This window comes from Dreissena polymorpha, chromosome 7 (assembly GCF_020536995.1).
Source record: "Dreissena polymorpha isolate Duluth1 chromosome 7, UMN_Dpol_1.0, whole genome shotgun sequence".
Classification (NCBI taxonomy): Eukaryota; Metazoa; Mollusca; class Bivalvia; order Myida; family Dreissenidae; genus Dreissena; species Dreissena polymorpha.
The window spans coordinates 9,894,621-9,918,696 of NC_068361.1; the positions used below are offsets into that span (position 1 = coordinate 9,894,621).

The 24,076-nt window shown below is 33.8% G+C and overlaps 3 protein-coding genes across 52 annotated transcripts in view; 2 read left to right on the plus strand and 1 right to left on the minus strand.

The window, feature by feature from the left end:
- LOC127838915 (uncharacterized) overlaps window positions 1-1,118 on the minus strand; it is a 64,438-nt gene extending 63,320 nt beyond the window's left edge. For all 50 annotated transcript variants that reach the window (XM_052367061.1, XM_052367054.1, XM_052367053.1 and 47 more), the window contains exon 1: window positions 895-1,118. The gene's annotated coding sequence lies outside the window, so the exon portion shown is untranslated. The remainder of the gene's footprint in view (window positions 1-894) is intronic.
- Window positions 1,119-10,814: 9,696 nt separating this feature from the next.
- LOC127838232 (uncharacterized) lies at window positions 10,815-16,346 on the plus strand. The gene is made up of 4 exons (XM_052365848.1): window positions 10,815-10,874; window positions 13,940-14,244; window positions 15,505-15,744; window positions 16,251-16,346. Exons 2-4 carry the CDS (start codon window positions 13,963-13,965, stop codon window positions 16,344-16,346), a joined length of 618 nt encoding a protein of 205 aa, XP_052221808.1. The 5' UTR covers window positions 10,815-10,874; window positions 13,940-13,962.
- Window positions 16,347-20,721: 4,375 nt separating this feature from the next.
- On the plus strand, window positions 20,722-24,076 carry LOC127838233 (uncharacterized). Its single transcript, XM_052365849.1, has 4 exons — window positions 20,722-20,839; window positions 22,598-22,743; window positions 23,389-23,526; window positions 23,891-24,076. The coding sequence occupies exons 1-4, from the start codon at window positions 20,722-20,724 to the stop codon at window positions 24,074-24,076; spliced, it is 588 nt and encodes a 195-aa protein (XP_052221809.1).

Consider the following 24,076-nt stretch of genomic DNA (forward strand, 5'->3'; position numbering starts at 1 on the left):
ATGGTTTTAAAAGTATTGATATTTCCTAAAATATTGTCTTATTGGTGGTAGATTATGACGCGGTCAAATTAAATCACAACTTTAAACCAGAAATATCTACAGCCGATAATCAATATGCATCGGTTTCAGTAACATTTATTAGGTAATTACATTACGATCACGCGCTTGGCTGGTTATCTGCTTAAGTAATTATTTATTAACAATATACAATTTCGTGTAAATGCTTCACCTTCGCCGTTCTTGATAATCAAATATATTCCCTGAAAAAAATAGAATTACATGCAACCTGTATTAACCGAATTAGTGAAAACCGAATAATTCTCTACATAGAAAATCCGCTTAAGTAGCGATAACGGGACTGTCGTGCAAGTAGCTAGTATGATTCAACGGCAACGATACACATGTGATACTATTATTATTCGGTTGTGCTTTACGCTGCAAATTGCACACAGTTTTGTTTAAAAAAAGATGTGTCGTGATTTGTTGCAAACTTTTTATGTAGTTAGAGATGACCGCTAGATATTAACACATAGTGTATTCTTTATCCTTACTCCCAACGTCAGCAAGTTGAAACTTTATGTAAATCATTAAATGCTTGACGGACTTTTACACGATTTACACTTTATTGTATGCAAATAATAGCACTAATAATAACAATAATAACAATAATAATAATAATAATAATAATAATAATAATAAGAAGAAGAAGAAGAAGAAGAAGAAGAAGAAGAAGAAGAATAAGAATAATAATAAGTATTATCATTATTATTATAATTATTATTATTATTATTATCATCATTATTATTATTGTTATTATTACTATTATTAAACAGTTTGTTTTTATATTAATAATTATATCAATAATGATTATTATAATAACATTAAATCACTTACATCAAAGAATGTAAATCGTTGTTGTAATTAAGAGTTTATTTACAGGTCGTTCCAGCGTCTTCAAGACAACATTCAGTATCGACCTCCCGAATGTAAATCACTGGCAAGGTTTCGCTTATATCTAGTTTAATTTACATTAGTTAAATCAAACAAAATGTTTCACAAGAAGCACATGCCTACACGTAACAGACTAATGGACTCTAAATGATCAAATTAACATCAATCATAATCAGATAATCGTAAGCAAATACTTAGAACAGAATAGATTCATTTATCTTAAATCAAACAAATAACGATATCAAATAAGGGTTAATGGAAGACGGGTTAAATTTAGAAAACTTTCTTTCTCGGTATCTTTAGATAATTATGTCGGCTATAGCCAATGAGAAGAACTATAGAAACATAATTCGAATACATATATTTTCAGAACAAATATTTAATCATAATTGATAAAAAGTGACTTATCACCTTGCATACATACAACTAAACAGGCAGGCCGACGCACAGGAGCGACATACATAGGGTACGCATATAAGAACATAAACACATAGAAATCAGTGGCAAACATACTGAAAGAAGAGTCAGACTTACAAAAAGACATGCATACACACTGACATGCAGTAAAACAGACACGCAGGGAGACGGACGGATAGGAGAAACCGACTTACGAACCTGGAAAACGTTATTTCTTTCAAATTTTAAATACTTCATTACATCCTGAACATACTTATTAGCAGCAAACAAAACTAAACTTGATAACCGTGCGATTTGCTTGCAGGATGTTTTCGTTGTTTTTTGTTTGTGCTGGTTGCATAGGGCATTATTTAATTCCTTCTTAAACGTGATGTCATATGTTAATTGCAACATAATGTATACATGATCTTATACATCAATTATCGTGTACCCGTATCTTTGAGCACGAACTATCATCCATACATGTTCATATCAACTGGTGAAGTGATACAAATGCAGATATCATTATCACGCTGACGCGATATACGAATACCTAAATGTTAACCATATATAGTTAATTCTATTTAACATTAACTGATAAGTTTCACGGTATAACGTGTCTGTGAAGTACTTTATAGAGTGTTTACGGTTTGGATAACACATTTGGTTAAATGGGTTAATAAGTCTTACAGCGTAAAACGCAGGTTTGCAAACATCCAGTCATTGAAAGAGCATCGTCGTCTATGTAAAAATATGACATAAATTACAAAAGTAACCGAAGTTATATGTTGTTACTCATATATGAATATGAGTAAGTATGAATCGGGTCCAGTAATAATAACTCAATTCAATCACACTTTAAACTATAGTAAATTATATAAAACACGTCAAGCGAAATGCGTTTTATAAAATATTCGCCAGAGTAGCTCCCGAACAGAATGTGCAGGCTGTCATAGAATGTACATAGAGAATATTATGTGAGTTTTGGATAAATATCAAGTTTATCATGCGAGGCTTAGAACCGATGTAGCGCGAGGCGTGCCGAGCATGATAAACTTGATTTTTATCCAAAACTCACATAATATTATATTTATCCTATTATGTACTCCATTTGTCTGTTAATACTTATCAAATATCGCATTTTTTGACGATTTTATCTTTCCGTAGTTGACAAAAACAGATTCTCCGATTTTTTGAAAAACCCAAATCTGATCTGAAAATAGCGATAGTGTAAAGGTAAAGTTTATACGACCGTTGTTATACTATCGATTTTCATCTGTTTATAGGATAAGTGATGATCTGAAGCTTCGCATTTGCGCAAAATTCTTGTCTTAAGGATCATTTAATAACGACCCGACTGATATTTCCGTGTTTAACTTTTACCCATGCAAACATGTTTCAACCGTAAAAGGTCCTTTGTGAAACAACCATAACGTGATAATTGTTTTTTTATTTGAGTGTTAAACCTTTTACCGTTAAGATACACATTATTTATGTGATATCTCTGAGAAAATAAGATTTAATTAAACAAGTGACTTGATGTTTTGAAGTTTTAAAGGACTTAATGTTGATTCCGCATATACAGATAAGAACACACCAGCGAAACGCCTGAACAGTCTGCAAGTTACTCACAGGCTTGTCTTGTGATTTGCCAGTTGCATGGACCCATTTTCAAATTAAGTTCTAAGCTGTAAATTATTCATGCTTTCTTCACATCCGAATGCTCGGATGAGCAGCACACAACATGACACATGAATAAAAAACACGTGTATCGCAGGCTTTGTATTGAGAAAGAAGCTACCCGTGTTTGTGGCAATCATGTCACAACAAAGGCCAATTTATTTTTTATAGCATTTATGCTTCTCTGAGTCATTTTAAACCCCAACATTGTATTAAAGAATTACGTCGCATGAAATAAGACATTGAGAATTTCATTAACTGTTGTAGTTTTCGTTCGAATAATTAAACAACTTGACCATTGTGTAATATTAACATCGGCGAAGATTAATTCTGCCCAACAGAGTTCCCGTAAATTATATACAAACAAACACTAATCGATTGTATAGATATAATCAGATTGATAAGTCAAAGTAACTGGTACGTTTGAACGTCATGGTTATAACCATTCCAACGTATTACGCTTTCTTATGCAAACGGCTAACATTGGTTGTGTGCATTCCTAGATTACGATAAGAAATTTCAGTGTATGCTTTATGTGTCAAGTAAATTTATAACTTAAGACGGTATACAGCTGCATGCAACGATCAGACATGTCACTATCCCGAAATGTTTTATGCCATTATAATGGTCTGTATGATCGAATTATCTAATTAATTAAGTCACTCGTGTGTTCATTTAAAGGAACTCAATTGGAGTTATTCAACATATATATTATTCTGATTCGAAAGCACATTATTTTAAGGTTAGATATTGAAAAACCGTCAGTGTTTTTGTAACACTAATTGGCCAAAATTCTATAGAAATGATATGGATTAACGATGTATATCTTTTCAAAAGATAGGCATTTAAACCGACAAATATATCATCAATGTTTGCAATATTTGAGTATGAATTTAAACATTTATTAGTAAGAACAATTCTTTCTAAAATAATTTGTTTTAAAAAGAGCACTGTGTTCTTCATGGTTGGTAAGTACGGTCACTGTCCAATGATAAAACATTTGACTGGCGCATAATCTTCGTTCTTTTATTTCAATTTTAAACAAACTGACTACAAAACGTTCGCAATCGTTCAAAGTTATTTGCCAGCAAAAACAGTCGCTAAAAACCAGACTTAAATTCGGAGAATGTGTCCACAGGAAGAAACTTTTTCACCTATAAACTTGTCGTTTCTAAGACTAGCATTTAAAAGTAGTATGCATTAGTGCAAAGCCCTTTGTGTGAATATAATTTATACTTAACTGCACGCGTTATACAAACGCAGTTTAATAAGGCGATTAACTACAGAGGTATGTTAAGTTTAATTTTGAAAGCACTTTGGAATGAAGCCTTAAACATCGTCATTATACACATGAATTAGGCATGGATTGCAAAATAGTATATCGATGTAACGTTTTAGCAGATTTAAATGGTATTTGTATGATCAATTAGTATGTAAGTATGCTTTGTTGTCAGGACATAATAGAAAGGGGCATATCGACGTAACTTACCACTTTAAATGTATATGCTATATTCATTGCATATTCCTCTTTCTTGAACATACTCATATCTAGTTTTATTGATGACCTAGTTAAAAAACCCATTGTACACTGTTTTAAATAAAAGTTTTATTGCATGACTGCAGTTAGATTTGCAATCACTTCTACAAAAGTCGCCTCTTTCAATTAAAATTTTGCTACGCCAAAGTCTTATAATAAACACAGCGCAATTATTTTTAATATCATAAACATGCACATTTAAATGAGCGTTTATTAAAGAGACAACCGTTTAATAATTCTTTTTAACACATCATTCTAAAGATGATAAAATCATATGGTATTACCCGTGGCTAAGACTTTTGAAATCACATGCTAACATTTCAACATTATTTCAAACACATTTAGTTCATTTGACGCAGGGGAGCGATCAAGCACCATCATGTCCAGTCTTAGTTTATATAGCCTTTGTCCGGCATACATTGTTAACAGTTTGCCTCTTTAAACAGATTGAAGGAAACTAATGTCTATATCGAGCACGAACAAACTGACACAAAACAATACGGACGACTATTTTATAGAAAGAAGCACACTATTTATACTCCATATGATGGAATATCAAAGTAAACTGTAGTCGGACAGTGGGTCTTCTGTGTATACAGACTACGTTCCCGCTGTGTGTCTTTCAAAAAGCTCTTACAGTTTTAATTATACTCATTTAGACGTTACGGAGACGTTGAATAAAGAAACCTGATTGCAGACTCAAAAGACATCATTTCGATTCGGTCGTCTGGTTGTAGACTTTAAATGCCACCTATACTTTATATTGGTTTTCAATAACACCTTTATCCATGAATACATATATTAGAGAACTAAACAATAATAAATCAATACAAACCGCGATAAAAAAAATATCAATTAAACAATGCACATATTATTACACTTTAATTAACTATACATACATATTGTGATTAATACATGGTACATCTAATCCAGGTCAAATACCTTTAACGTATCTTATTAATTGTATCAAGTTAAACAACCGTAAATGAATGACGTAGGTCATGTGTCACTGCGTTGTGTTTTGTTATTGCCAAGTAATTTGGCTCAAATCATTGCATGTGTACTATATGTAGGTGGACTCATCGGTCTGAGAGCTGTAATCAAATTCTAACTTTGCAAATGAAAAATATGTCCTTTTTTGGTCATAATAGCCATCTACACCACGATTCTCAATCTGCAAAAATTTGAAGGAAGAGAGTATATCCCTGTGGTACGGATATTGACAGCATGGCTTTCTTTACTGAGTGCAATAAAAAGTAAATATGCAATGATCAATTCTTATATACAACGGCAAAAACAATGCCGACCACTACAAAAGCAATGTCACAAACTACAACATTGCGTCATGGGCGCTCTTTTATTGTTTACACACAGTGAATTCATTTACACACATGTCGGGCTTCCGCTTCAGAAATAATTACACGTGGCACATTTCCTCGTTTATAAGTTATTGACGGCTATTAACACATCTTACTATTTGCGAACCATGTAAGGAATTTTAAACGTGTGTTGCAATTGGGTATCTTTTATTTGAGCATTTGTACCATAGTCTTATGAATACATATACACTTTAGATAGGTCTGTGGTTTTACCTTGATAGTGCATTCACAAAAGACAACACAACTCCAGCTGTTTTTACCAGATGATAGTCACGTGGGAAGGGCTTTACGATACCAACTATTAAATGGTAAGCCTACAGGTAGCGACCTTAGGATTATCGGTTTCGACAGTTTTGATCGCTTACCAGTAGGTAGCCCTGGTGTGGAATCATAAGCATACGACACCTGATGTTGTTTGTAGTAAATAACAAATGTTGCGACACAGCCTTGCCCCTAGATGTTGACTTGTGACCAATCGAAAACTCGTATTCAGAGTAAGCAAGCGTTGATATAAAATGGTCATCTGACTTTAAACAGATTGAACATTGATTACAAAAGTCTCATACAATGCTTGTTTACCAGTTAGTTTTAACTTTTATAATTGTCCAAGTTTTTGCAAAAGTCTGCAAATAAATTCCCCAAAGTAGTTGTTTAGTGCCTTAACTGTTCTAAAGTACTTTATACGTACCTTTTTTAAAGTTTCGCATGCTTTGAGTGTTGCAATGGGGAAATTAATATTCATAATATCATATTTTGATGGGGATATACTATACGAATATCATTTCCGTGTTTCTTGTTCTTTTGATAAAAATTCCATTCCAATTGTTCGAATTATCGAATGCAATTTAAGTGATCGGTTAATAACCATCTTCACCTTATTTTTTGCTTTAATGTCAATAGGTTATGAAAATTTATTCCATTCTTTTTGATTCATTCTATTTTCTGCTTGGTAGTGACCAATGTGATAAACCGTGGACGGCCTTTTATATTATTCAAGCAGTCTACGCCGTTTGTTTCTCTGTCAGACTGCATCAAACAACCACGCAAATGCGTTATCAACATGCACACCTTGATCTAAATATTTGAGATATTAACAAACCTTGAAATGTATTCATCAGTCCACGGTCAATAATATGTGACTATACATGGGTAATATTTATTATCTCATTCACCACGTAAGCGTGATAACGTTGTCTTGATGCACATCGCTTTACGACTAGAAGAGGGTACTTGATATGAAAATTTATGGATTCTAGTGCGTCTCCTGAGCATTTAGACAAACGACTAATAATAAATCAGTCCCGATATGAATTGCGTTACACGTGTATGCATAGCATATTTACTTCAAGTTTTACAACCCAGAACTTAGTGGAACAAGGCTCCATACAAAATCCAAAATCAATACACACAACAACACAACCAAAAACGCATGCGATTATGTAAGTTTTTATTTTGTTATATGTTTATTAGTAGTGTAGGGATATGATTAAGCTGTGAACATAGGGAAATAATAACGTTTAATTTCCGTTGTCATATGCATGTATGTCCGATCGTCTGCATATCTGTGTTGCTGTATGCCTGTATGCCTTGATCGTGTTTCTGTCACTTCTGTCAATCTATTCGTCTGTGTACCGATCTGAACGTATCTTTTAACGTCCATATATCAATGTCGTTCTTTCTTTCTTCTTTCCTGCGCCTGTCTATTTACCTGTGTTATGTACGATCTCTAACATTAATTGTTATTTAAACCACTAGTATTTTTTAATGTGGTCTGCAAATAAAACATATGGTAATTATGGTAAGTTTCTCCATTGTCTTAGGATGTTTGATTTGACGTTTGTTGAAAGTTTGACTTTTTTTTATTTTACAAAGAATTCCACTGTAGAAACGGAAATTAAAGGCAGTTTAATTACTAATGTATGTATCAGTATTGCATGATTCGCCATATGCAATTACCAAGGGGAAAAAAGGAAGCTTATCGGTAATTGAACGAGTGATTTAGGTTTAAAAAATCGGAATAAAATTGTATTTTTGGTGTTGTCTTCATTGTAATTGTAATTTAAGTTTATCGACTAGATTTATTACAGCACATTTGAAATTAACAAAAGTAGATATAAACAACAAGCGCAAAAGAGGTTAAAACCAAACCTTTTGTGTTTTTGTGGCGAATTGTTTGTCGAGTATTTTTATAAATGACTAAATGTAAACACAAAAAAGCAAACAGTCAAATATATTTCAGATCAACAATAAAACACTCCGTAGTAGAATAACATTAATAAATACACATTTAAACCCAATCTGTGACAATAAAGGAAGTGTTGTCGTTTTTCATCCCTTAAGTGTTCAGGGAGAAAATACTCATGTCTTACAAATCCTATTACATATTATGATGGCATTATGTATGTTAAACCCGACGTATAAAGTAGGTCAGAAATTAATCACGTAAGCGTGTTAAAGCCACACACCTTGAAATGAACTATAAGGCATAGTAAATTTAAGTATAAATATTAAACATATTTTATCTATCCCAATTAGAATATATCTGGTGGTTACAAGGTAGAAATCCGTCTTTTTGCGCTTTAAAACTTACAAAAAATCGTGTTAGTCGAAATGGACGTATACGTCTTGAAATCCTACTTTCGGTTTTAAAATAATTAAAAAAAAAATAACTTGCTAGCTAGGCTATAGATTTAATTGTATATATGCCAATTAGAATATATCTGGTGGTTACAATGTAGTAATCCGTCTATGGTGCACTTTATAACTTAAAAATAATCGTCTTTGTCGAAATATACGTATACGTATAGAAATCCTACTTTTGGTTTTAAAATATAAAAAAACAAACTTGCTAACTAGGCTATAGATTCAATGACAGTTTTACACACTTTCAAATAGAATCTATATGTATTGATTAACATGTATTTTATTTCAAGGTGTGTGGCGTTAATTATATAAATAACGCGTTAAACCACTGTGGAATTAATCTTGCGTTGTCAAAAAGGACTATACTATGCTTTTGAATATATGGTCAATGTCGATGTTGATATTATCAATCAGATAGCCAAGAAACAAAGGTCTGTATTGTAGGAATGTGCGTCTCTTGCAAAAATAGACATTTATTTTGTTGATTTATGAATTTAAACAAATCTTGTTCGTGTTAAACTCGGTACTGTTAAATAATGAAAACTGTATAAGCACCCTATCTGGTGGATTTACAGTTTTAGTAAAATGTTCTTAAAGAAATTCGTTTTGCGTATCGCAGTACCGTTTAGAAGGTCAAAACTTTTGCTGCACTATCGGAATTATCGACCTGTCAATAAAGAAATCGACGCCTGTAATGCAAACATGGCACGCTTCGTGACAGAATGAGTCCGACAACAAAGTGCGAGTGAATATCCTTGCCCCCTAATGATTCATGTAATACCGATTATTTACGCATACTCAGTATATACCTTTAAACAAGTCGTATATATTTTAGCATTCACTCGACATTCGCTGACCCTATTCATTATCCGATTAACCATATAATATAAGGTAACCATATATTGACCAATATTGACCAAACTAATTTTAAGAATTGTATTAAAACATATCTGCGTCATTTCTTAAAGAAATCGATTTAAATTGGTGATATGTTAGTCGTTAGGTAGTTTAGATAATTTACGTCAAATATGGAAAGGAGGATCACATATCGCGTTGTGCGCGGGTCCTGTGCATGTATGCTGGTAAATAATTAATATCGTTTTAAGAATTGATTGAGCATGTATATATATATTTTTTGAAATTCTGATGAAATTAAAAGCAATAAATTGTTTTCAAAATAAACCTGTATCAATATGTATTTAAATTGTCACAATGTCTTAATTTGCTTCCCCTGTGTCTGTTAGGTTTCTCAATCTCATTTTCGCTGAAAGAAATTTAACATATTTGACATTTCACCAATGTTAAAATCAAGAGGCAAGAACCAACTAATGACTACCAATCACACAATACCAATTCACTGATTTGAGAATATCAATAAACGTTGTAAATAAAGAATGTTAAATTTAAATTAAGTAGCGAAGCAACATGATCTCTTCCATTTTGCCGTATTTATACCGTGTCGTTGATCGATACATCTAAAAAAAACTTATTATGCAAATTCTACAGAGGTAAAGTTCCAAATCAAACTGTTGTATGTTGGCCATGTATTTCTCGGTTTACTCCAACTACGGTTTTCACGAAATATCTTGTCCCATCAATATTTTTACACTTTCGAATATATCACACAACGATGCGTTCGGTTTGTCATATTGATGATGATGATTACGGTGGTGAAGATGATGAAGTAGTAGGAACGTTGTAAATTTGATCTTTATGGTGGTGGTAATGGTCGCTGGTAGTGATGGTTGTACTGATGGCGGTTTTATTTATGTAGTTGTTGTGTTAACATAATGATGGCTGTTAAAGTGGTGATGCTGCTGTGGTAGTGATGGTGCAGGTGATTCTGGTAATGATGGACGTAACTGCAGTGTGTAAAACGAATGCTTTATCTGTGGTCGCGATGGTCGTCTTGGAAGAGGTGTTGTGGATGTGTTGGTGGATGTGGTTGTGCTGATGGTGGGGCTGAATGCGGTTGCTAAGGAGGTTGTTGCGGTTGTGTTGGGTTGTTAGGTTATATGTTTTCTTGTGTTATCGCGTCTGTTGCTGTTCCGGTCGCGACGAGAGAGATGGTGGTTTTTATGATTTAAAAAATAAAAATATATTTTATCGCGTCATAAAACATTCACCACTTCACGTGTTTTCGATTGAACCATTACCGGCGCTTTCTCTACTGTTTGCCTTGTAACGCTTTATCATAAATCAATGATTTATCTTCCACTCAACACTCGATTTCAGGCCCAGATACACGTAAAATAGTGTTGTGGATAGGACATCTTTTAAGGAACAAGGTAAGTTTATGTTGTACTGTTCTTGTGTTTTTTTGCATTTGTTTAGTCGAATGAGTGACTTTTATACAATTCAAAAAAATATAGTTGCCTGTAACCATGATATGGAACGGCTAATATATATCTAAATTCCTTCCCGCTTAGAAACACACGGCAAAAGGCTCTATAGAGTCAGCTGCATGGTCTTATTTTATAAGATAATAATATATTTATTATATGACATGCAACTGAATTGTCAAAGTACCTTAATTTTAGTAAAACGTATTTTCTGGTTAGATTTACAAACTGATTTAAAAAGCGTATGATTACTGACGGCTAAGATACTGAGGACATAAAAATACTATGTCTGATTGATTAAAACACCTGTTTTAATATCCATTTTAGCCTATGTATTTCACTTCTTCAAATTGCTAATAATGCGCCATTATTTATAACCTGAACTCAAAATAGTGTAATCATTGAGTATCAACATACGAACTTTGCATTTTGGTAAGCATGAAATATTGCTCCCTCAAGCTAAAACAACTGTACAACGAATACAATCATAACGCGTGAACACACTTTTGACAGCGTACTTTACACTTAATATGAGGGTTTTACATTAGCACGCGTGATCGAAAAGCAATTTACATCGAGTCTACCTTATTGCATCGCTGTGATTCCAAAATTCAATAGGATCGATTTCGCGTCAAAACTATTGCCCACGCAATCTTACATTTATACATAAATCTCGTTGAATAATTAAACGTTTTGGTTTCTACGGCTTTCTGTGCAAAATGGACACTTACGTCATGGACATAACTTGACTGCTCGTTTTATTTAATTACCAAAACTTTCTCCATGCGGATCTTCATAATCTTAAAAGATTGTATTACTTATCTGTTAGGTAACTTTCATTATATATATTTCTGGTTAAATATCAACCGTTTCACGATGATGTTAAAATGCGGTTATGTCTTGTTTGATTGCCTTTCTCTTTTCCTCTTATTCCCTAGGGATGGACCATCTATACCTCTTTTAGGCGGGCGAAGCTTTATAAAATATAGCGCATAGCGCATTAACCAATATCATGAGTGTGGTGCATTATAATTAGCCAAAATGTTTTGGAACCAAATCCAGTTACCGAGACCAAATGGCTTTGGAATAGACTAACGCACAGAAAAAATGCGTACAATTAGTGACACTGCTTCCATACGTCGATGCATTTTTCCAAAAGCCCGTTTATTGTAAACGTAGAGTTTGTTGAAGTGATACTTGCTGTAACTGTGGTCCAGTTTTGTTTATTTGTGATACCATTTTTAAACTCGATACAAGCATAAGATTCCAACTTTTATAGTGCTATGGTGTCATTCATTTTCGGATGTATTGCATTAAGCCCTAGGCCTACTGGTTTATTACATACGGTTGAAAAAACGAACATTATCTTCATTTACAGCAGTTAAACAGTTAGTAAACTGTAAACATTTAGTAATTTATGTAAATGACGTCCAATCAGGATACGGGTATTTCCATGGAACGTGTGGAAATCAAATATGCTCGTACGTTATTAAACTGGTCATGCGACATGGATATTATAAGTTCTGGCATTTGGAGTCTACGGCAACTTGATTTAGATTTCTTTCAAGGTTTCGTAAAAGTACACTCGAGTGCAATCGCCTATATTCTCTTCCCAATAATACATTCTTCTACAAAGTACATTGATGCTATTAAATAAAATATTTTGGTTTGTATTATAGTTATGATGAGAAATCGTACCAGCTCATCAGGTTTGCATTCATGTTGAAGTAATTGTATGTCAGAATGCACTAATATCGTAACGGATAAAGCACATAAATGAAAAAGCTGGGGTCATCAACTTGGAACGGTCAATGCAAAGCATAGGGGGTTTAAACCGGTTTTACAGCGCTCAACCTCACACTTGGCCCAGCAATATTCATGATACATTTAAGTGTAAATAAAATTTAACCTCATAGCATTGTAACTCAAATTAAACAATAATAAAAGGGAATTAAAACGCATTTAAGTTAATTACCATTTAATTACTCAATGGTAGAAAAGAGACCAGAGCAACAGAGTTACAACTTTTTGAGGAACGATGAAATGAAACTACGAACAAGTGTCAACTACATTCATTCTTTATAGAAAAAGATTTAGGAATATAGCATAATAAACTTAATAATTCAGATCATCATCGCGCAAATACAGGAAGAAGCAACAATAATGGGTGTAAAAGTTCCATATTACATTGCTTGGTTGTTTATGTGACTGCAACAAAAATAAATCAAACAAGAAACGCCTGTCAGAGAGGAAATAAAATGAAAATAGAACGCTATAAACCCAATGACCTTCGCATGTAGATTACAACAGTGAAAGTTGGTCGTATGACTTCTTCGGGGGTGTATACAGATATGAGTTAACGATTCTTACATATGTTTGACTCAACACCTTACTCCTTTACTCCTACTCATATTACTATGTGAATACGTATGCTATTTAGTAATTGTCTCATACTGCAATGACACCTAATGAAAAAACAACAGTTCTTCACCAACATTACATTTTAAATTGAAACTTACATTGTTATAATGACAGTAGTTTAAAGGTGCAAGAGTGGCTAAATATGCATGACCGATACAAAATAATGAATGAGTCTTAAGCGTGTGCGTCTGCGGAAGAGCTTATGATGAATGTGAAACAATGATTGTAATAAGATCCCGAGCAGATTAACTGCCTAAAGTCACTACGTTGTATCTATATGATACGTTGAAGCAATTTAAACCTTAAGTTTTACATCTTGTTTTTGTATTATTACTAATCGTGTTTAGAAACATGCATTTCTTTAAAAAGGAACGATACGTTTTCAAATACGGCAAAATATCTCCGACTTAGTATATTTGGAAATATATCTCTTAAAAAAAAGAACTTGGCATTAACAAAACGATACTTGTTTAGTGTCACATTTTTAGAAAATTCGTTTAATTTGTAGAATGAAGTATTTAAATATATCGAGATGGTTTGCATTGAAACAATTCGCGTATCATAGCTATTTACAAATTGTGTACATATAGGCAGCAAACGCTGTACGGTCACCATGCCAGCGGGTAGGGCAAGACCGTCCATAGGCAAAGTGGTGCTGAAGTGGTTGTGCAGCGTCTTTCTCGGGATTGTCCTCCTAGCCTGCGTAATTGAGACCAAGCTGGGCATTCTGAACATCAGCAACAAGATGAGAGAGACTTCTGAAAGGAGATTCGTTCGATTCATTATGCTATTTCTTGTTGTGCTCGTGCCGAGCGTAGTGAACCTGTTGCGGGGCATCTGGCGAGGAGCTTTACGACATAATATGCCCTGGCCTCGCAAACCCGCGTTTTTATGGGTAAATATATAAACAGAAACTTGGCTTTGTGACACGTCGTTTGTAGATAGTATCGCCATTAATGGTTTTATTGTGTTAAGATTGTTCAATTTATTTAAATATCTTAATTATAGTGCTGGTAGTACACACAAGGCTCGTTAATTGTAAGTGTTCGCTTACTTATATAATTATAATAGCAACCTGTAGTGGAGGTAGTACTAGCAGTATTTATTATTTGAAATAGCTTGATATACAACTCAACTACGTATTAAAAATTGGATGTAGTAACATAATTGCTAATAAATGGTAAATCCTTGTATAAGGAAATAGACTCTAACTAAACTATTGTTACTAAAATTACTTATATTTTATTGCATTTACTATCAGCGTAGTTCGTAACTGATAATTAATTGCTTTGTTATAAAACATCTTAAACGTCTATAATTATAGTGCAGGTATTACTAGTGTTGATCGTGACTGTTTAACCTGTTAGATTCTATTTCATGTGATTTCGGTTACCGGTAAGTGATTGCTAAGTTATTATTCATCTTACCAGTTACCTTTACAGTGATTGTCTACCATCCATGCTCGTTTCTGACAAGTAATTGCTCATCCAACTTACACTTATTAAAACTATTCGTCATTTAGTGCAACTATTTCAATAAATGCCCTCCGCTTCTCAGCGTTCTCTTTGCTATGATGCATGTTACACCAGTTACCATATACTTCATGTATTACCAACACTGGTACCAGTATACTTACATATTGTTCAAGCATTACTGGTTACTGCTAAATGATTACACAGTATTTCCAACACTGGTACCAGTACACTAACATGTTGTTCAAGCATAACTGGTTACTGGTAAATTATTAAACAGTTATAATGAATCTTTACCAGTAGTTCTTGAACTGCATGTATATCCAGCATTGGTAAGGGATTGATAGGTCATTATATATCTCCTCAATGTTACAGTATTATAGTGAATGTTTAATAAGTACTGTCCGTTAGTAGTGATTACAATGTTTCTCCATTATTTTGCTAATCACTTGTCCTGTTATAGTGCATGTAGCACCTGTATTGTTATTACTGATACGGGATGTATAAGTCATAATAATCGTTAACCAGTTTCTTTATGGTGCAAGTTAATGGTATAGATACCCAACACAAAACTAAAACAGCATATGCCCTAAATTAAATTCATTCGCTTCGTCATGCTGTTTTGTTGCTGTTTTGGTGTCGTTATAATTAAACTATTATTCAAAGGTAGAGTTTTATTTCAGGGACTTGTTGTGAGTTTATTGGAAGCTCTCGGCCTGTGTCTATTTGTGTTTCACATACCTGGCATCAAAGGTATTGACCAGCCATGTAAAGTTATCCTGATTATGAACGGTGTCCATCTCTGTCCAGCCGTCTACAATGCCTGGCAAGCCGTCAAAACAAAGGAAAGCATTGTGCGAAATACATTCGCCACTATAGTAATGGTCGCGTTTGGGGTCATTAGCTTCTGGCTTGTGCAGGAGGTGTGGATTTATTATGTTCCTTTTATGGTTCTTAAATTTAGCCTCATACATGCCATATATCACATAGTTACTTTCGACAATTTTGTTTGTTTGACATTAAAAAAATCTTAAAATGTCGATTTGATTTTTTGAATTGGATGCTTTCCAACTAATGTATCATTTATTCTTTAAATTTTTAATCAGTTTCCTATACATAATTTTGCATATAATTAAGACTGTTTTACACATTTAATGTACTTATATTATTGGTTGTATTTTGCGTCTGTCGATAAACACAAATAAGGTCGTTGTTATGGTATTGTCTTCAGAACAGGTCGAGTCAATATGAAAATGATAATCAAGCTTTTCGTGTAAATAATCGTGTTGCCTCATTTCTCTAAATAGCACACACACATGCATAGTCAACCATAGTTTGTGAAATCGACTTTCGTCATTGAGTATTATATATTCTAATTAGGTAAGTATTGGCGATAACTTACAGCATATCAGTAATTGCATGCAAATAGAACATTGGTCAGTTCATGCTAAGCAGGAAGTTTAAGTTAGGTAGTCATTCAACTGTAATTGCTCATACGAGTTTAGCTATAACCCCAATTCACTAAACCGGTTTTACTGTTCGTTCCGCCGCTCAGAGTATCAAGGTAAAGAATGGATGGTTGATGCCAGTAGCGGTCATGGTTTTATCGTTCGCATGGAATCCGGCTGTACAAAGAAAACTCGTCGAGACACCTGGATGCACCCAGCGTCGGTCTAATAACAGATCGTACAACAGTATGGGCTCGACTCTTAACAATTCCGTGAGTGAGGTATTGTAGTAACGTTTTCCTTGGCAGTCTATAAACGATTTGCTTCGCTTCAAATAACACGATTATTAACATTTGTTGACTCATTTCCTCATATTCTTTACTTGCTAAAGCTTTTGGGGATGCAATTCTTTTATCAGTTCATATATTAATATATTGCAGAAAAAATATTCTTTATCGATTTTGAGATCTTCATTTCGCTTCCGAAAGCTTACATGGCGACTCACTATGAACACACGTATATCCATTTCTGTATAAATTTATTTAAAAGCATAAAATCCAATGTATACTCTCATTAAAACCTACATTTTTCCTCAAAAATGAAAGTCCGTTGAAAATAGGTTTAATATTTAACATTAAATATATATATATATATATATATATATATATATATATATATATATATATATATATATATATATATATATATATATATATATATATATATTTCAAGTAATGTAATATACCAGTCGTGATATTTTAATCAATATAAACAAATAAATGTAAAACTACGGTATTTAAGAACTTTTCTTTGTTCGTAAATCTTGTTGAGGGCCTCTTTAAAAGCATATGTAAAATGGGTATATGAAATCAGCGAAACCATAGCAGCATTCGAACAATTCGTAAACCGTTAGGTATTATGCTGTTTGCTTCTATTTAATTGCTCATGGATGATATAAAATCTTTTAAAACGTAAAAAAGAGTTTAATTTGTTCTTTTCAAAGTAACTGAATAACACATCTTATGATCATTTATATACAATTTAATTGCAGTAATTAAGTACAGTGTGAATATATGCATTATTATGTTTGTTGAGTGGGCTTTAAAAACAAAGTTGTATATATATATATATATATTTAAGTTATCTCATGATCGTGAGAAGGTCAGTAAAATGTATGTTTGATGCGAAAATCAATAAAGGTTATAATATGCACTATTTCGGAATAGAAATCAATATTGGGTGTATGATGGGATATTACTGCCTTAAGTAAAATAAACAATAGTACGGAAAAATATCAAAGTATATTTAAAATTGTAAAATTCTTAAGATTGTTAACCATTATTACTACCATAACTCTGTTTATAACGAAATGATAGTGCCAAAAAACTTGTATACGTAACATTTATTGGGACTTGTATTATCGTTTAATATTTCATTAAGTGTATTCGACAAATCTGATCACAACTAATCTTCATAAGTGATGCTCAATGCATGCTTGCCTGAAGTCTTCAAATCGAATCCCTGAAACGTGCTACATAATTATGTTTTGTGTATTCGTTTTGAACATGAACATGTAATGCTTGTTAACATAATTAACCAGCGAAAGATTAAGCAGGTTAACCGATCGCCGTTAAATGAGTGAATTTCTTTTTAAAAAGACGGAACTATATAAATAACACACTACCGGCATATACCAGTCTGCTAATAGGACTTTGCTATTTCCCGTGTATACGTTAGAAATACAGTAAACTGAGTGCTTTATATATTGTGTGTGTCAGACAGAGTAAACCCGCATCCATCAGTTTTGTTTAAAGATTAACAAATGGCAACAGCCATGCAGCTATTGAAGCAAGAACCATGGTTCAATCGCATTGCTCTTCTATTCACTTAAATTTATTGAGAAATTAAGATTCATGTTAATACCTCGTATGGTATTCTAGTTATGCCCTTTACAGGAAACCCAAAGACCAGCCATACGGACCATCTGATTCAAGTATGAAACGCTATTTTGTCTCGCCCTTGAGCCTTATTATAGCACGTTCTGCTTGCAATCAACAAAAACCCTATTCTTGAACCTTTATTGTCCCCTACCGGTTTCACTGGAGGGGACTTATGGTTTGCACTCTGTCTGTCAGTCAGTCACACTTTTCTAGATCCTGCGATAACTTTTAAAGTTCTTAATATTTTTTCATGAACCTTGAAACATGGATACATGGCAATATTAATTTGTTTCTATGTAAACAAAATATGGTTGCTATGGAAACAAATAGACTAGAAATACTGCTGAAAATGGTGGTTTTCTTGATTCTGTGATAACTTTTAAAGTTCTTAATATGTTTTAAAGAACCTTTAAATATGTATAGATGGCAAAATTGACATTATGTACGTCGTTTCATTTTGTTCATACGTCGAACATTTTGGTTGCTATGGCAACAAATAAAAACAAATTTGATAATGGTAGAATTTCTGACAATGGTGGAGCCGGTAGGGGACAATATTGCTTGGCAATAGTCTTGTTGTTTTTATTTTGCCATCCTATCCCTCCATTCGTATGCAAAAAAGCTACGACACAGAGTGCTATGACGAGAAAACCAATACATTCAGAAAGTTACTCGCAAGCTGTAACCCTAAGATACAAGCCACAACAGTCCTATGCAGAAGAACATGAAAAGCCTATTTCTTTCAGGTATCCCAAAATAAAATAACGTACTGTTAACGTACTGTGTAAAACACTGCGACAGGCTGCATTTGCAATTGGAATTAACCCGAGAGAATTGAATGAACTAAAGCCATATAATTAATTAATTATAATTGCACTTACAAATTTAGACAATCTCAATGTAAAACCACGTTATAACTGTTCCTCGATTACAACTGGTAAAATCTGCTTGCTAGTTCTCGCTCCTTTGACTTAATCTGGCAAGGAAAGTAATTTAAATCTCAGATTTTTTTCTTATCGAACATTTCCATGTAAAATATATTCAACAGGGTGGAGAGGCGGGGAACTCTGGGAACACGGGCAATCGGACACACTACAGAACACCGACGAACACTGAAGATGAGCCTGCCACGTGGAAGTTGATACTCTACATATCCTTTCTAAAAATAATATTCATCGTGGTGATTTCAATTGTGCTCTTTTTTTTCGTGCTTTTTGAGAATCGACCATCAATAGAGGATTTCACCCTTGGTTGGTCAGGGTGGGGTCAATATACGTGGATATCCAACAGAGACGACCTCTACTTGTTCACCGTGAATATTGTCGGAAGCGCCGTAGGTAAGGCTATATAATATACAATCTCAATTCTCAACGCTAAAAATTAATAAAAGTCACAAACCATAATACAAAATAATCGTTCACATTTGGATAGTATGAAGAAATGATTTGTTAAGTATTTTTTATCAAAAAAGTTATAAAGAATAATGAAATATGTGCATGTTTAAATAATATAGCAAATAAAATTGACATTATCAAAAGCAAGACTCGCTTTAAATATTCAGTCTGTTGTTTAATTAAGATTGTTGCAGTTAATTTGATTGTTTTTTTTAAAAGTTACTTATACGTTAAATATTTGGCAAGAAGAAACCGGTTTATGAAAACAGGATATCTGTTCGCTCTTGTCTCACAATTTGCATGTGTTCACCGCCTACTCTATGAGTACATTTTTAATAAAGGCATGCATGCGTTCAACATTCGCGCGTTCAACATTTTGCTAGTTTGTCCGTTATTCCTAATTCAATTATCCAATATTTATAAATGGATGCACGGTTATAGTGTGCAGTTGTTTATATAGAGAAAATTAGGTTAGTGCTGAATAGAGAGAAGTTTATGTTGCATGGTTTAGAACGCTGGGAGCGCGAGCCTTGTCGAGCGCTATCGGTGTTCGTGCCGATTAACAAAAACTTCTCTCCATTCAACGCTAATCCCGGTATTCTATTTATCCGATCGAAGTTTTACGAAACAAGAAAATAACAAACAAACGTGGCATATTCGAAACTTCCAAAACAATTAAACACAGCGAACGATTGTTTGTTTATTAACCGGTTACACCTTTTAAATTAAAAAACAAATTCGAGAATTTATGAAAAGAAATAAACGATAATAGAAATATCAGCAATATTTTTTGGTAACGAATGTTTTAAATCATCTAATACCTTTAACATAAACATTTGCTATAACAAAACCCCTTAAAAATAAACAAAAATATGAAATAAATATGCGTTGTGATCTTGAACATTTTTAATTATAGATAAATACACAACGAGTAGTCAATGCACGCGACAGGTCTATTCAACAAGGTGGGATAGTGGCTAGACTATTCCATGGGTCGTTATAACCGTCAATGTCGCGGTGAAGATGGGATAACATCGTTGCCTTTAGTACCGTTCATTTAAGGTGCTTTTGTGTACTTACACCTGTCTGGTTGTATTTCAGGATACATAGCCGCATATATGGCTTGCACAGCGTGCATGCAGAGACTCGCGTTCGCCGTCCCTCTCATCCTTGCCACGCCCGTCTCAATAATTCTGTTGTTGATACCACGGTCATGTGACTTTCTCATCTCAACCAGTTAGTATTATATATTAAATCCCGATACATGGTCATGTAACAGGACCATCCTATGCGAGAAATAGACGCCTATTTTGACTCTCTCCCGCTCCTGATGCGAATATTTGGTGCGTTTAAGATATTTAAATAGACATGAATTAAGTGTTTTTCCCATTAAATAACTTGTATGTTTTATAGTGGCTGATGTTTGGTGTAATTTACTACCAGGAAGTAACACTTTCAAACACCGGCGCTTTTGTACATGCTTGCATAACAATTTGTCATAATATCGACTTCCATCTAATTACCATTATAAATGTTTATCAATTATTAAAATTGTCGTCAACTGTATGCCCGCATGCTAAGCAATACTTGACATGTATAGCGTCGTCTGTCATGTGCCAATTTATGAATCAATTCTTGATAATATGAATAAAAGTATGGTTGATTATTTGCCAATTCTTGATAACATCGACCGCTGTGTATAGATCTGCAAAATTATTCATTGTTTACATTGTTTGTTTGCCAATATCAATGACATACGTGAACCTTCATTTTCTCACAGTCTCCTTAACATCAAGAACCGTTAGCCTTCTTGTTTAAGTTTAGTTCATTATAACATTGTAAGAAGTTTGGCCGATTGTGTCTTTCCATGCATAACATTTAAGCTTTGTGCTTGTTTCTTTTCTGTATAGATTCCGTATAACATCGGCAGCCATGTGCGTGCTTGTTTTAATTATAATATTTGTTATCAGCAGCGTTTCGCATGCCTTTTTTATCAATTATGTAGATCAATGAAGCCAGTGTGCCTGTTTTTGGTCATACATTCTATTGTATCTTTTATTTCATCGTCAACAACTTTGTATCTTAACTGAGTAATTAAATCGACATACCCCATGGTGTATGATTCATTTATATCACCTACAACAGCCTGTCTGTTTAAATGCCTGTCTTGTTTTGCATAAAATATATTAAATCTCTCTAACACTGACAGCCGAGTGTCTGATCGTTCATGAACTATTAAAAAATCAGACGTGTGTGATCATGTGCGTTTGAAATCATCCCCTACTGTGTGTCTGCTTGTTTTTCAATGCCGTGTTGCGTCGACAGCCTCATGGTGGCTTATGTGTAATATTTGTAAAACCCCGAAATTTGTGTTTCTGCTTTATTGTCAGTTCGTTTTAAAGCATGGATATCAAGCAAACACACGTCCGCTGTTGTTTGCAAAAATAAAAACCAGTTGTATCATCACGAATAACGGTTTACTTGCCGAGCTTTAAATTAAGTATGCCTATTAAGATATGAAACATGCCTGCTTAATAAATTAGTATGGAGTAAGTGATTAACGATAATTTCTTGTATTATGTATTACATGAGAAAAGTGTTTTTGCAGGGCTGAAATCATATCTATGTGACAGGTTGTAGTGCTCATTCCTCAGTTAGTTCTGTATAGCCAATCTGACTTCAGTTTTCTTTATAAGTACCTTTTGAATAAAGATAATTCGTTTCTGGATTGGACAAAAAAATGAAGTTACTTTATCTGATTCCACTTACACAAAAATAAATGGCTCGTTACAGCCATTATAAAGAAAAGCAATTAACTTACTGCGAGTAACACGTAATTTTTGAAGTTTTTATGTTTTGCTCTTTTCAACAGCCTTTAAAAGATGTAAGTGAAGGAACACACAATTTTGAAGCATAATAAAATGAGTTGTTCTTAAGTTTCACAAATGCGTTTAAAATGTTAAGGATTAATACTGAATTCTTTGACTTTCTCAGGAGACCAAGGATTTGTCTGCAAAGCTGAAGGGACCACTTTTTCGCTGATTATAGCTGCAGCGGTGTGTCTGATAGTTTATCAGTTCACAACTGTGGGCTGGTACCATCTAAAGACGCAGACTATCGTCATGCAGAAGGAACGAAAGGTATCAAGTTATAGTGAATAAGTTACTCACTTTACTCTTGCAGTCCATCGATAGTTTTCCCTTCTACCGTATGTTTCTTTTCAGTACACTTGCAATATGCTAACTTAAGCATTTCAAAAGACTACCGTTATATGTCCAAAATTACTAACTAAGGCGTTCTTTCATTTTCTGTATTTATAAAATGCTCGACATTTTTACAGTTTACCGCAGAAAGTAAGCGCTTATCATGCAAGTCAAACTAGCCAGTTATAGACCCAGTTTATGGATGACGATGTCACAATAACCTTTCTTGTTATGTCTTGTTGAAGACGTTATCAAAAATCCGCCGTGTTGGAAGTTTCTTATTGTGACGATAGCATACATACACACCCACGTGTCTGGATAATGATGTCATTATTTCTTCTACTTAAAGTTTGTTTCGTTTACGATCGATTAACAAACGTTATGTATAACTATTATAGGCGGGACTGATTACTCGACGGATTTTTTTCCCGGTCCATTGCATATGTCTGCACGCAACGGATTAATTCTGAAGATAATCGCGCGCATTATTTACGGTATACCTTAGCTACAGCTAGATATTTTCACGGTATAATTACGGTGCAAAATATGTGTCAATTGTATAATTAAATTCAATGTTTGTAGCTGTTTTGGGTGCCGACGTACAATGCCGTTTTGCTGGAACAATGGTTGGTACTGGTAAGGAGAAGCAACTGCAACAACGAGGATTCACAACAGAGTGACAACCCAAAGGTTATTATGTGCACAACCATGTTTAGGGAGGTAAGCAGTCAAGTGGAGGAACGGTAAAAATTTATTACATAGGTAATATGCAATTACACAATATATTCACGTCCAACTTCATGAACTGAAAATTGGGGTTTACTTATTAAATGTGTCCTTGTTTGCTTAGTTGAAAAGTTTTGTGAAAACTGGCCCCCTAAGTTAAATGAAATGTAGTTTGTAAATGCATGATAGTGTCAGATGAAAGTGAGGCAATTTAAACATTTTTAATTGTATGTTTAACTGGTATTGGCTGAGTATAAAATGCGCACTACTGGGATCTACGCGATGTTTATAATGTTGAAGAGTGACTGAGGGAAACAAGGTGAGTCTCAGAATTTTGATTGTATCTTTACCTATTAAGGCTGAGCATGAAATGAGGCAGCTACTTGAGTCCATACAGAGTATCCGCACAGCGCAGAATAACGGCGGGGTACCATTTGAATTCCATATATTATTTGACGAAGCCGTGCAGGAATCAAGGCCGACTGACTTTGTACTACATCTAATTATACTTATCGAATTAACACTGGGTGAGAAAATATCATAA

Coding starts and splice junctions, on each gene's coding strand:
- LOC127838233 (XM_052365849.1), top strand. CDS start 20,722: ATGGCTTGCACAGCGTGCATGCAGAGACTCGCGTTCGCCGTCCCTCTC. Junction 20,840..22,597: donor TGACTTTCTCATCTCAACCA/GTTAGTATTATA, acceptor TGACTTTCTCAG/GAGACCAAGGATTTGTCTGC. Junction 23,527..23,890: donor GCACAACCATGTTTAGGGAG/GTAAGCAGTCAA, acceptor TTACCTATTAAG/GCTGAGCATGAAATGAGGCA.
- LOC127838232 (XM_052365848.1), top strand. CDS start 13,963: ATGCCAGCGGGTAGGGCAAGACCGTCCATAGGCAAAGTGGTGCTGAAG. Junction 14,245..15,504: donor GCAAACCCGCGTTTTTATGG/GTAAATATATAA, acceptor GTTTTATTTCAG/GGACTTGTTGTGAGTTTATT. Junction 15,745..16,250: donor GCTTCTGGCTTGTGCAGGAG/GTGTGGATTTAT, acceptor GCATGCAAATAG/AACATTGGTCAGTTCATGCT.